We start from the raw sequence: 14,580 nt of genomic DNA, 5'->3' as shown, positions 1-14,580 counted from the left end.
TCTGTTGCTTATACTCCTAGGAAGGAGCAGTTCAAATCAAACTCACGAAAATCAGATTTGGCTTGCATCATTTTCCCTCCTAAGGTCTTCCGGTTGTTGGAGAAACCACTGCACGAGTTCCACGGTCATGAAGGTGAAGTTTTGGATGTCTCTTGGTCAAAGCATAATTATCTGTTGTCATCTTCAGTTGATAAAACTGTCCGGCTATGGCAAGTTGGACATGACTGCTGCTTGAAAGTTTTCTCACACAGTAATTACGTGACATGCATACAATTCAATCCCGTGGATGATAATTATTTCATTAGCGGATCAATAGATGGAAGAGTGCGCATTTGAGGAATTCCTGATTGTCATGTTGTTGATTGGACCGATGTCAAGGAAATTGTCACCGCAGTATGCTATCAACCTGATGGACAAGGAGGAATTATCGGGTCCATGACAGGAAATTGTCGGTTTTATAGTGTATCAGATAATCACTTTCAGATGCAATCACAAATATGCTTACTTGGTAAAAAGAAATCTCCCGGGAGAGGAATAACTGGCTTTCAGTTTCTTCCACAAGATAGTAACAAAGTTATGGTTACCTGTGCTGATTCACAAGTCAGAATCATTGAAGGGCTTAATGTTGTTTGCAAATTCAAAGGCCTTAGTGCAGGGAGCCTAATGTCGGCGTCTCTTACTTCGGATGGAAAACACATTTTATCAGCGTCTGAAGACTCCAATGTATATCTGTGGAATGTTAGTGACGACGAGTCTCACACCATGAAGGCTAAGAAGATTAAGTCCTGCGAGCGGTTTTATTCAAACGCATCTGTCGTAGTACCATGGTGTGGTTTGAAATCCGACAACATTGAAAATTCTAAACTATTGTTTGTCCTAAATAAAATTTCACCCCAAGCTCTATGCCTCGATCCACCGTCTTCATTTTCTCTAAGCCAAGATTTTTTCTTGGATTCTATCCCGAAAGGTTCCGCAACTTGGCCCGAAGAGAAACTTCCTACTTCAAGAGGCTCCGGATTTGGATGTGTACAAGTGCGGTGGATGTGGCACGACTCTTCAAGCTAAGAAAAGAAAAAGTAAAGCTGCGAACTCAGAATCCAGCTCAAATGAGATTGATGCAACTCCATGAAATGCATCTACTGCTAAAAGATACATTTGATGATATAGAAGTCAATAACATCAGTTTGAAGATTAGTGATTCACTGGGAGATTTGACTAAATCTCCAACCAACAATAGTTCATCACACTTGATTGAAAAGAATCAGAAACGTCAAATTGAGGGCCCTATACTGGTACTTCGGGGGCACCGCAGTGAAATAATCAGTTGTTGTGTTAACTCAAATCCCGGAATAGTTGTTTCTTGCTCTCATTCATCAGATGTTCTCTTGCACTCCATTAGAAGAGGACGTTTAATTAGAAGATTGGATGGTGTGGAGGCCCATATTGTCTGTCTTTCATCTGAAGGGGTTGTAATGACTTGGAATGAATCACAGCATACTCTCAGTACCTTTACTCTCAACGGTACTCCAATTACAAGAGCACAATTCTCCTTCTTTTGCAGTATCAGCTGCATGCAAATTTCTGTTGATGGGACAAGTGCTTTGATCGGAGTTAATTCTCTAGAAAATGATCTTCCATCACCGTTAGTGTGCTTCCTGGATATGCATGCTCTGGAGGTATCTCATGTATTAAGATCGGAGGAAGGGCAGGATATCGCAACTTTAACTCTAAACCCGGGGAGAAAGAAGACAGCAGTACATTTCCAAATCATAAAGTCTTGTTATCACAGATTCAATCGTTGAAAGCTGCAATTTATGCAATTGAGCCTGTTATGCCTGAAGACGCACTTGTTGGTGCTTGGAGGAAGTCTGCTCATAATATATGGATCAAGAGGCTTAGACGCACCTCGACTTTAGTGGAGCTTTTGCAAGTTCTTGCTGATTTTGTTGGTGCCATCAATAAGGGCTGGTTATTTCAGTGCAAATTTCCAGACGGTGTAATTGAAGAAACTGTTACGTCTTTCGCATCAATTCCCCATACTTCATCTGCTCTTGCCCTGTGGTTGGTGAAGTTAGATGCCATTATTGATCCTTACCTGGACGGAGTTCAAACTCAGAAGAAACAGGGTATTGGAAAGCAAGATTATGTGGATAGGGAGTCTATAAATGACGGTGGAGATTCTTCTGTTTCAAACAAATGGGAAGTTTTGATGCATTTTGGTGAGATTCAGCGACAGAATAAAGATAGAGTTGCCACTGTCCAATTCAACAAGTCTGGGAATCTGCTGGCATGTCATGTTGCGGGAAAGACGGTAGAAATATTCCGTGTATTGTATGATGCCGAAGCAAAGCGTAAAGCCAAACGAATGGTTAACCGCAAAAAGGAGAAGAAGCATGGTAAAGAGGCTACAGAGGGAGCTGAACATAGAGTGAAACCAAAAGAACACTTGGTATTGATCTTCAGGGGCACCGCTCTGATGTTCGAAGTGTCACACTTAGTTCGGACATCACTTTTCTGTTATCAACCAGTCATAATGCAGTAAAGATCGGGAATCCAAGTACTGGTTCCTGCTTAAGGACCATTGATTCTGGATATGGACTTTGCAGTTTAATTCTTCCCTCTAACAAGTATGGACTTGTTAGAACTAAAGACGGAAGATTAGAAATTATTGACATTGGAAGTGGTACTCGTGTTGAAGTTATTGAAGCTCATGGCGGCCCTGTGCGGACAATTGTTGTCCTGCCAGATAGATTTGGCTTTGTCACAGGAAGTGCAGATCACGAAGTAAAATTTTGGGACTACCGAATTAAGCAAAAACCTGGTCAACCTACTAAGCAACTCACCGTGTCAAATGTCAAGACTATGAGAATGAATGATGATGTTCTTGTGGTTGCAATTAGTCCTGATGCCAAATATATTGTTGTTGCTCTGTTGGATAGTACGACCTGATTTTCAATGCTTCAATTTCCAACCAACGCATGACGGATCCATGAAGACTTTGATACGGAGGAGGATTCAATATTATGTGCAGTTGTTCGGGAATATGGTCCTAATTGGAGCTTTGTTGGTGAAATGCTTTATGGCATTCCTGCTCTGATCATTGCTACCAAAGTCCTTCATCAGCTTCTTCGCAAGGTGCTGGTGCTGCTGCTATAATCCCCGGCTCTATGCAGAATTCGCCTCACAACAGTAGTGGTGGTTTCTCAAATCCACATATAACCCGACCACCACTTGGTTTCTATCCCGAGAAAAGACCCAAACGTGAACTAAACTTGAACAGCAACTGCCACAGCTAGCGGTGGGAAATTTGACAAGAAATTGCTAGGAGAAAAGCCTTCACAACATAAAGGAAAATATCGAAAATTCTTGCCGGTAGCAGAAGGAACAGGAATTGGATCACTGGAGAGAGGCAAACTTTGCTTGAACTTGTTGATTATATTTTAGCTGTGAATTCAAAGTTCAGTGAAGCGGCAATGCAGGAGATCACTAAGATAGCAGCGGACTTGATAAATAAACCTCTCAATTCTGTTTTTAAGGACCATGGTGGTAGTGACATTGACACTAGTAGCAGCATTCCAATCACAGTTCATGAGGCAATAGTTTGGAGGAAAAAGACACACAGTGGACCTGCTGATGCTTTCCATTTTCACTGCAGTAAAATAACTTGGTAAGGCAGTAAAAGTTCACAAGCAACAAAAATGAAAACGTTTCCACAGAAGAAATACAAGGTACATGTTACCTTTTTCAGAATAAGCACCAAAACATGATAGACAAACTGGCAGCACCAAAAGCACTTCCAAGTCCAACACCCCTTTGATCTCAGCGGCCAATTCAAAAGACCCTAGCAGTGTGACTATAAAAGAGAGGCCATTGTTCACTAACAAAGGGGAGGGAGCTGAAAAACCCTAATTTTGGAAAGAATAGGAACGGCTACCATTCAAAGAGAGAAAAAAGGAGAGGAGAAAAATCCCTAGTTTCTGGAGAGGATTGGTGGCTACCATTCAGAAAAGAAAAGGAGAGAATTGAAGGCAACGCTTGTCTACATTCACCTGTCGAGCTCGCCGCAACCGGTTAGCTTCCTTTCCCAGTTTTATTTCTATGTTTCGATTCTGCTTTGCATTCTTCCGAGGAAACCATGGTTGTTTTCTGATTCGATTTCATCGAAGCCTCCATGTTTGATTTAACAATGTCGTCGCCATGTTTGTTTGTGATGTTATCTTGCTGTTAAAATTGATGTTTCAAAATGGAAAGAAAATATCGCTGGATGAAGATGAAAATGTTTATGAGAACCTGCTATTGTTTTTAACTTTGTGCTTTATTTAAGAGTTTGGTTCATTTTTATCTTATGTATTAGTGCTTGAGTCCATACAACAAGGATGCTTATCCATGATTATTTTTATCGATATAGTGATAGTATTTTGCCGCGTTTCGATTAATCGCATATGACATTTCAATTATTGTCACCATGCGCAAACCGGCTTTGAGCACAATATTTAGGTTTTATGTGTCCCTCAATTTCCATCCGTATAAATCCCGATTTTACCTTTTTTTCGATTTAATTTTTATAGTGTGTTGTAGATATAATTTGTTGTGTTATTTTCTTCACATGGCTTACTCTTGGGCCTTCTTACAATGAGACATTTCTCTTGCACTTACACTCATACATTGCATTATTTGTCGTTTGAGCCCGATTTAACTATTTCATGATTTTGAATCCCCATTTGACAAAATGTACCCCACTCCCCCGATGTGTAATAATTTTGTACTATTTTATTTCTTTGTTTGTTTGACTATTTAGTTAGATACTAACACAAGAATAAAATCAACCATTTCCAAAAGATCAAAAATAATGACTCGATCCAACGTCGAGTATTTTCTCAATAAACAAATCAATTCATTTCTCCCTCCTATTCTATTCCATTTCTTTCAAACTTTCAGCAAACGCTTGATTCAACGTCAAGCCATTTTTCCTAATAAAAACTCAAAAAAATATTAATTCACAGTTAAGACCTTTTCAATAAGATGGAAGTGGAACGTGGTGTATACCGCGCACTCCTGAGACTAGGATTCGAGATGTATATCTCGCCAATCTTAGCTCTCGCCATCATCCAAATTTATCCATTTTGTTTTCTCTCAAACACTCATTCAAATTTCTCTTAAACGTCCATCAATACTTGATCTAGTGTCAAGTTATTTTTTACAACAAAACTCAAAATACCTAATTCTTATTTAACACTTTTTCAATAAAGGTGGAAATGGAACATGGTGTATACCGTGCACTCCTGAGATTAAGATTCGAGACGTATGCCTCGCCTATCTTAGCTCTCGCCACCGTCTAAAATTGTCAATGCGGTTTCTTCAAACCCTTTCTCAATCAAATTCCAAAATACTTAATTCCTATCTTAACCTCTTTCAATAAAGATGGAAATGGAACATGGTGTATACCATGCACTCCTGAGACTAGGATTCGAGATGTATATCTCGCTCATCCAAGTTCTCGCCATCACTCAAAACACATCAAACCAATCAATTTCTTTTTCTCGCCGCCGTGCGATTAACCCTTCAAACCTTTTCTCAAATGAAAGGTACTTTGTTTCAAAATAATGCAAGGCAATGTTTTTCCACCTGTTTTGGGTAGTCCAACAATGTTTTCGTCGATTTGATACAAAGTAGTTTTCGCTAAAATCGACCAACAAACAAAACATTTTTCTACCCAGAACTACGTAAGCCTTGATTTCTCTTTTGAGATACGTAGGAGCAGGATCTTTAAATCTTGTCAGGCCCACTAATAAAAAAACTTAGGTTTAGTCCTTCGTCAAAAATCCAAAAACATTTTCCTCTCTTTTACTCTTTCTTTCCCACCTAATAACTTGAAAAGCCTAATATTTCAACTAACACTAATGCACACAACTGACCTAATGGTTCCCGTTGAGTACAACGGACGTGAGGGGTGCTAATACCTTCCCCTTGCGTAATCGACTCCCGAACCCTGATATTGGTTGCGATGACCATATCTTATCCTTTCTTTTAGGGGTTTTATCGATATTTTCCCTTTCCCATTTTTGGGAATAAATAAAGTTCGGTGGCGACTCTGTTCAGTCCATCATTGCGAGCGTGCGATCGCGCTTCGCTTTGAAGTCGTATCCCCATTTTTTCGAGGTGCGACAAACTTGTATTCAAATAGTCGTGGAGCAGAAGTTGAAGACTCAAAATTATCTCCCTTTTTGGTTTCTTGTTATAAAAGGATTTGATCTGTTTGTGCTTAAGTGGATTAGAAACGACGATTATTCGACTAACCGAGTAAAAAAAATCGTATTCAAATAATCGAGGAGAGGAGTTGAAAACTCAAAACCATCTCCTTTTTCATCTCTAAATGAAATAGTATTTAATTGTGATTAAGCATTTTAATTTAATTTTAATGGAGAATACTCGATGTTGGATCGAGGTTTTGAATTTATATTTTATGAATGGGTTGAATTTATTTAGTGAATAGTTCATCTAATCGATTAATTAAAATTGAATAGGTCTCATTGTAAGAAAGCCCAAGAGTAAGCCATGTGAGGTTGATGGCGATGCTTTAAAAGCGATCGACTTACAAAAGGTGTTCGAAAATGGGCTCGACATTGAATCGAGAAGTATGTGATTTATTTTTGAAATTTGATAAAAATGATTTTTAAGAAGGTGAAATTGAAATAATCTTGTCACAATTGTAGAACACCATACATATGTATTCAAGAATTGGTACAAATAAGTAAATACAAAATAATAATGTGCACAAACTTCACACAATGAATAAATGCCTAGATTATATCCAAATAATAAATAATGGTGAAAATAATAAAAATTAATTAATTAAATAATGGTAAATTATATAATTAACTTAGGAATTAATAATAATAGGAATTTAATTAGTAGATAAGAGCTTTATTTAAGTTAAGTAAACAATTAATCATGGGCTACAAAAAAAGGAAATAAAAACAAACAATTAGGCCTTGAAGTAAATGTTAGGCCCAGGTGGGCTGTTAATCCACACTAAGAGGGTGCAAAAAACCAGTGGGATTTGGGCCCAATTCGGAGGCCCAGTCTCAAGATAAAACCCCAAGAGTTCCTGGTCAAACTTGTTGACCTCAAGCCAGCAAAATCTGAATGTCTCATCCTAAATTCTGACCCAATCAATAGATCGCGTGGATGGCTAATCGAGGGTACACCGTAACCTGATGAACCTACGCGTACAGAAGCGCTATGTCAATCAGCATCTACCAGTGACAAGTGTCCCAGGCCAAGGACACTTGTCATCCACCATTCTGGACATTTAATGGCCGTGTAAAAAAAGACTTAAGTTTGGACCATTTCTCCAAACGTCTCTCATTTTACTCTCTTTCTCAAAACCAAAGCGACAACACCCTCTGCATTTCTCATCTTTCCTCTCCGCCATCACCAACCGGAGAAGACGGTGATTGTCGGCCAACGGCGGCGGCGCCACCTTCTTTTCCGGCGAAACCATACCCAAACACCAAACCCTAAACACTAACCCACCCTATTTTTGGCCGGAGAATCTAAATCCGGCCTCGGTTTAACCTAAATATTCTTCCTCCGACCGGATCGGCGTCCCTACCAAGACGGAGACTCAAATCTCCGTTCAACCCTCAACATCAACCACAACTCTCAACTGTTAATGGATTCAACACGGCGAGTGGTAAGAAAAGTCCAAAAAAACCTAAACCCTAATTTTAAAGTTAAACCCACCAATCGTTATGATTTTAAGAAATTAACAAAGGTTTTTTGTTTTATTTACAACAATGAACGAAATGGCGTATGAATTTCAAGCGAAAAAAAGAGAGGAGAGGGCTACTTGGTTCGAGTTGCGTCGCCGACGACGTGAGCTTTTCCGTCACGACTTAGATAAGTCCTCTCCTTTCCTTTAACTTTTCGTTTTCTTCTGTTCTTCTCTCTGAATGCTTTGTGTTGAATGAAAAAATTTGTTTTTGATTTCTCTTCCTCCTTTGATTCACCCTCGTCTTTTTTTGTTTCTTAATGTCCTCCTCTCTAATAGTGAGGTTATCCCTACTTATCCTCTTCGTGATGAGTTTGTTAAGTCTTAAAATTATTTGCCAGGTTTACTTTTTTATCCCAGATTTCGTGGGATTTGATTTTGTGGATTTGTTGTTGTTTGAGCTGGTAGCGAAATACCTTTTTGGGTGTTCATGTTGGTTCTCTGTGCAAAGCCTTAAACTGGTCAACTTATCAATTATTTTCCAGTTTTTTAAGTGCTTATTGATAAGGCTTTTTAATCTTGAGTTGATTTTTTGCAGGTCACACAAATGAAGTGACCTTAATTGAAGGGAAGATTGGCTGCGCCAGCTCTAGGAGGAGGTTGAATTTTGGGGCGCTTCACTCCAAAAGACGGTTTTGGAAATGGCTTTCGAAAGTTTTGTCTTCAATCTGCTGGATTTATAACAGCTTTTAATTTTTTAAATTTAGTCATTGATATGTAACTTTGGACTTTTTTGGATAATTATGTATAATGCCTTTTGGACTGCTTGTAATATATGTACGGTTCTTTTGCTTAAGACCTATTTGTGTAATCAATTCTTTTGGACTTAACTCTTTGAACTTTGTTTATGTGATAACTAAAATTCTTAATTCTTAGAGTAAATATCTTATTTAAAAATGGTTTGGGCCACAATAAAATTGAAATGATCATTCCATAAGTGATTGCTTTTAGTAAACTTGTCATTGGCTAAATAATCAGATAACTAAAGGTACAAAAAATGGAATGCATATTATAAGCATTGAAAACTTAATTCCAACCAAAATAAGCCTTAAAACATTGTCCATCACCAAAGTCCCTTCCACCAATTGACCTTAGATTAAATCAAACATATACATGTTCCAAAAAATGCAACTGGAATTTGGATATTTATGAAGGATTGAGACTTGGCACAAATATTTGGGATGTAGAAATGGGCTTACAAACTTATGATCATAACAAAAAATAACACGGCTCTTAATACTTACTAATAAGAAAATGGACTTTGGATTAGTAACGTAAAAGATATTTGAACCACACTTTGGACTTGCAATATTAATTATGGACATGTTGATGGGAATGGGCCCCTTTTTTTTTAAAACCAAAAGATCTTATGGATAAACCAAATTGGGCATTGTTAACCAATAAGTCCCAAAATGCACATACCATCCCATGCTTTAGTAACAACAATAAGAGACAAACGCAACAAATGTTTTTCTTGAGTCATGTACAAGGATCTTAACAGATGAAATGCTACTGAAATATTTGTTGAAAATTTGATGTCACTGAGGGTTTTATTTAGAATAATCATGTGAGTATTGAATGTGTTTCTAGAAATGATGGGGAGTTTGGAGTAGCTTAGGGCTGAAAAACCCTAAGATAGAGTTTATGCCTTATAACATCTGGTGGTGAATGCTGGTGAAAGATTTTTCTTACCCGGACAAAATTGGGGTATGACAGTCCCAAATATCCCAGGCAATCCCTTTAATAAAAAACAATTATTTTCTCTTTCCAATAAGCATACTATTAACCATTTAAAGATGGATTTTTGATTAATAAATCATTTGAAGTTAGCATACCTCTAAAGTTATTAGTATTTTATTAAGAGTTAACCTCTAATACCACTTGTTGACCAAATGATTTCAAACACAAGACAACGAATTGTGTATTGTGATATTAAAAAGTTTTTAAAATCTTACATAAATAAAAGGATTTGTGGGTTGATTTTAAAAAGAGATTAGATTAAGAAAAAGAAAAAGACAAATAAAATGATGCAAGAAAATAAAAGGGTTAAATGATAAGGAAAGAACACATCAAATCTATTATGGTTCGGCTAGAACCACTAGACCTATATTCAGTCCCCAAGAAAAGTACATTGAGACATCAAATTAGCTTTTATAATAGATTCAAATCACAACCTTTACATCAAAGTTTTATCCAAAGTTTAACTTACAACCTTTATGCTTTTAGCAATTCAAGAAATCAACACTGTCTTGATTTTATAATTAAATAAGAGTTATAATAATGCATTACACAAGTTTATTGTTTAAACAATTACTCTCTCAGTACTTAAATATATATGAAGTGTGTATATAAATTTAAGGAGCAATGTGAGAGTAAAATATAAGTAGTTTTGCAGAATACTTGTATGTTTTCAAATGATCACAAGACCTCGTTTTATAGTATAAAATTTTCTTAATGCACCATAGATACTTCTTAGTCACCGTGCGTAATTATTTAAATGCCCTCAGTTTTCAGAAATGCATCTTCAGACGCACCTATTTCTGAATAAAATTTGAAATATTCTGGAGATGCATCTCTGGAACAATTTCAAACATTTAATACAACCAACTCAGAAGTCATTTACATTTGAATTGTACTAGAGATGCATGCCGATGGATATTCCAAAGATACATCTCCAGAATGTATCAGAACAGATATTTAATGCTATAAGTTGTTTATCTGTGTTCAGATGAAGTATAACGTACGATCGAAAATAAAAAAATTGACGTACATAATAATAAGAGACTACTACTTGTGTGTCAAAAATAAAATAGCGATACATGTCGAAAATGTCGTACAATCGAGATCTAAAATGTAGTAAGACCTTCAAAATAAAGTATAGACTATAGTACTACAACAAAATGATAAGAGGCTACTATTATATGTGTCTGACAACCTCTCATCATGATCTCGAACAATGGTTACCCAAACCTCGGGACTCACCAAACCTACATCAAGTGTTTCAAAACCAAACATGATGTGAAGTTCTGACAGGGGTACCCTTCTCGTGCATAAGGCAATGAGGGGGAGATGTGATTCTATGCATAAGGCAATTAAATAAACTCATAAAAGGTAAGTTGTCTCAAAGATCTTCTCCATGCAAAATACAATGAGGGCTTGCAAACAACAAAAAAGATACTCACAAAAGGTAAGCACTTGATGAAAGGTCACTGATACTCGTAAAAGTTCTGAAGATATTTCACCAGGTGAAACCTAGGCTTTGAGAGAATTTTATAGACAGGACCTGGGCTTTGATACGCTATGTCAAACGGGGACCTTGCAGTAGGCACGACAACCTCATTATGTCCCACATGCACAAATGGCAGGGATGAAGTTCTCGAACAATGGTTACCCAAACCCCAGGACTCACTAAACCTACATAAAGTGTTTTAAAACAAGACGTGATGTAAAGATCTGACAGGGTACCCTTCTCGTGCATAAGGCAACAAGGGGACTTACAAAAAGTAAGCACCAAGACGTGATTCCGTGCACAAGGCAATGAAATAAACTCACAATAGGTAAGTTATCTCAATAAAAATTTCTCCATTCAAAAAGCAATGAGATTGGAAAAAAGCCAAAAGGACTCACAAAAGGTAAGTGATTGATGAAAGGTCCAAAGGTACTTGCAAAAGGCAACATGAAGAAGATACATTTCGGGAAAACCTGTTGGGAATACTAAAGAGTTTCATGATAATGTTCTCTGATGGGGAGGAAGAACTGTCTCAACAGAGGATTCTTTTATGCTTTCGAAAAAGACTTTTATGCAACTATGCATGTTTATTTGCATGGCATAATGTTCTATCTTGATGGAATATGCTACGCGTTTCAAGATGCAATGATATACAATGAATGATTGCTTATGCAAGATGCTGGTGCAGTTTATGCAATGGTCTAGATGTATTTGGAAGGTTGAGAACTTAGGGTACCAATAACCATTGGGTTTATCAATCAAGATTAGGGTTCTCTGTTGAAAGGTTAGGGGATGTGTTTAGTGTGACTCCCTGACATCCTCTTGAACCTAAAAGTTTCCTACACACAATGGAACTTGCTATGAACAGCCTCAAAAGTATATAGCGGATTTTACTTCCATAGTCAGTCATGCTCCAGTATGTTGGGTATCTGTATGGATTCCCTAAGTCACAAGTTATGAAGCAACTTTGTTATAGAACGATCTCAATCTGACCTATCTTAGTGTCTCAGAACTGTATACCTCTGATTAACCATTTTTGAGAGTTTGACTTCTTGTGCTCCTGGGGTGGCATGCCCCGATACGAGCCTTGAAGTAACTTTGCCTCTGGCTAGCTGATCTCTGAGGGAATGACCCTAACTTACAAGTCTTGGAGAGATTTGTTGAATCTCGACATAACTACCCTAGATTGACTGAATCTTGTAGAGATTGCTCAACGTGATTGCCTCAGATTGATTGAAATTTGTAGCGGTTTGTCTTTATGCTCAACGAAGTGTTCAAACATTATACTCTTTGATGTGATCAACTAAAGTGGCTCTCCCCTACTCAACGGAGTTCTCAGGCATCCTGCACTTTGATATGATTAATCAAGATGATTTTCCCCTGCTCAACAGAGTTTACTGGTGTTCTGCTCTTCTGGTGCAATCAAGCTCTCCATTTCACGTTCATTATGGAAACTTTCTTGATGTCAAATGCTTACTCACGAGTAAAATATGTTCATTTTTAGAAATGACAATTTGAATGTTATGTTTATGCTAATTTTGAAATCCAAGTCCGTTCAATGGAATTATGACATATAATTAACTTATCACTGATTGGGAATGTCATATCAATACCAACACAAATGATGAGTGAATCATTAAGGAGTCAGTTTTAACACGATCTTACTGACTGTATGCCTTCGAAATAAACCTTGCTTCAATTAGGTCTTTTGAGGGTTGTAACGTGGCCTAATTCACGGTTTTAGAAAAAAGGATTCATGGCTCAAACCTATCCTAACCCACCCGTACTCCGTGATGTTCTACAATCCTACATTCAGCTAGTTCAACACAAGCGCTAATCTTTCAAAAGGGATTTTGAAGTGATGGTTAATTAACCAATGAGGTTTTCGCAGCGGCACTCACCCTTCTCTTGTTTGGTTTGTAGCCACATGACTTTGTTCTGACTGAGGATTTTCTTTTTGATTCCTCTTTTATTTCTCGGTTTTTTTATGTCCATACTTTTGCTGGATTGATCTAGATTTACAATCCACATGGGTGCCCTAAATTTTGAATAAGTCACTCGTTTTCGAGCTTTCGGCTTAGCGGGCTTTCTTCCTTTTTTTTGATTTCTCATTCCTTTTTCTTTTGTTGGAATAAATCGTGTGACACCTGTAGGTTTAATTTGAAGGGGCTATGACTGCCTCGTTCTTTTGTTGGTGAGGGACAACCTTTACCGGTTTGTGATTTTTGACCTCTCGCGAGGGATATGGTATGGTTGATCCTTAGATATGACACTCCCTTTTGAAGTTTGAACGCCTGGTTAAAGCAACTAACGACTACGTTGCCCCGGTTAAAATTGAGGGTTTTATATTCAGAAAGAAAACTCTTACTCCTTGGCTCGAAGGGGTTAACTAGGGATTATCTTTCTTATACCTCCGGTGTTTGGGATTTGAAGAAATGTCTTACATCATCAGCAAGGTTTCATCTAAAAGCGCATGTGTCGGGGTTTCGTGTTTTTTTCAATTTCATCATTCTCCTCTTGATTTTGCTCAAACAAAAGTTAGATATTAACAAGATAAAGTATGAATGAACACGAATGGATTCATGCAAAACAAGCATATTTGTTTCAATGTCATTATTATTCAAAAACAAACAAGTTTATTACAAGTGAACATTTAAAATGACAAACAAGAAAAATTACACATGAAAATGATTGACCAAACTAGTGAGTACTGGCGTAATCGACCTCATTTCCCATCCATATACTGGAATTATTATGCTTGCAGAAATTGGCATGACAATCTTCAAGGACATCCTTATAAGACTCTTTTCATAGATGTAGATTCCTCAAATCCACCCTAGCTTCCACTTGCATTGATCATGGCATTGCAGATGTGCACTCATGTGGAGGCATGAGAGTGTACACCATGTTCAAGCCTTATAGTGTGAACATAATAACCCTTGAATTGATCAAGTCTTGCACTTTACACTTGAAGCTCTTACAATTCTCAACTGAGTGTCCAGGTGTCTCGGAATGGTACACACATCTGGAATTTAGATCATAGTCTGGAGGAAGAGTGTCGGAGGAGCCTTATCTTCCGTTAGTTGATCCAGCGAGCTATTGAGCAAAAGAGGGAGAAGTCGACCGTACATCATAGGCACTTGGTCAAACTTCTTCGGAGGTTCTTGATCTCTGTCTACCCTACTGAGCGAAGTTTGGCTGCTGGTTTAGATAATGGTTCTGCATTTGGTTCCTCTGCCTTGGTTGGGGAACAAGAAATGGCTGCTGATAAAGGATCCTTAAAGGTCTAGGTTGTGGATGATATCCATGAGGAAGCTCCTGATGTGGAGTGGAGTCGGCATGTTCATAGGAATGACTACTTTTGGTACATCAGCTGGCATAGGATTGCCTTGCTTGCTTATCATTGCCTGCAGGATTTCCATAATCAGACTCATCTGGGTCTTTAGCTGGTTGACTTCCACCCTTAATGTTTCATGTCCTCCCTGAAGTTCTTCCATGGTAATCTGCGACATGCTTCTAGTTCAAAACGGATGTCGGGTAATCAGCTTGACGATAATAGTTCTTCTGACAGAAGGCC

The 14,580-nt window shown here is 37.8% G+C and overlaps 2 protein-coding genes across 2 annotated transcripts; both read left to right on the top strand.

Moving 5' to 3' along the window:
- Nucleotides 1-42: 42 nt before the first annotated feature.
- Nucleotides 43-1,623, top strand: LOC127131271 (uncharacterized). Its single transcript, XM_051060201.1, has one exon. It carries the CDS (start codon nt 436-438, stop codon nt 1,063-1,065), a length of 630 nt encoding a protein of 209 aa, XP_050916158.1. The 5' UTR covers nt 43-435; the 3' UTR covers nt 1,066-1,623.
- On the top strand, nt 1,131-2,993 carry LOC127103896 (uncharacterized). The gene is made up of 3 exons (XM_051041136.1): nt 1,131-1,646; nt 1,694-2,398; nt 2,431-2,993. Exons 1-3 carry the CDS (start codon nt 1,131-1,133, stop codon nt 2,947-2,949), a joined length of 1,740 nt encoding a protein of 579 aa, XP_050897093.1. The 3' UTR covers nt 2,950-2,993.
- Nucleotides 2,994-14,580: the final 11,587 nt, after the last annotated feature.

Source organism: Lathyrus oleraceus, chromosome 1 (genome assembly GCF_024323335.1).
Source record: "Lathyrus oleraceus cultivar Zhongwan6 chromosome 1, CAAS_Psat_ZW6_1.0, whole genome shotgun sequence".
NCBI classification, from domain to species: domain Eukaryota; kingdom Viridiplantae; phylum Streptophyta; class Magnoliopsida; order Fabales; family Fabaceae; genus Lathyrus; species Lathyrus oleraceus.
This window is presented reverse-complemented; position numbering and strand designations above follow the sequence as displayed.

Coding starts and splice junctions, on each gene's coding strand:
- LOC127131271 (XM_051060201.1), top strand. CDS start 436: ATGACAGGAAATTGTCGGTTTTATAGTGTATCAGATAATCACTTTCAG.
- LOC127103896 (XM_051041136.1), top strand. CDS start 1,131: ATGCATCTACTGCTAAAAGATACATTTGATGATATAGAAGTCAATAAC. Junction 1,647..1,693: donor ATGATCTTCCATCACCGTTA/GTGTGCTTCCTG, acceptor TCATGTATTAAG/ATCGGAGGAAGGGCAGGATA. Junction 2,399..2,430: donor AAAAGGAGAAGAAGCATGGT/AAAGAGGCTACA, acceptor TGAACATAGAGT/GAAACCAAAAGAACACTTGG.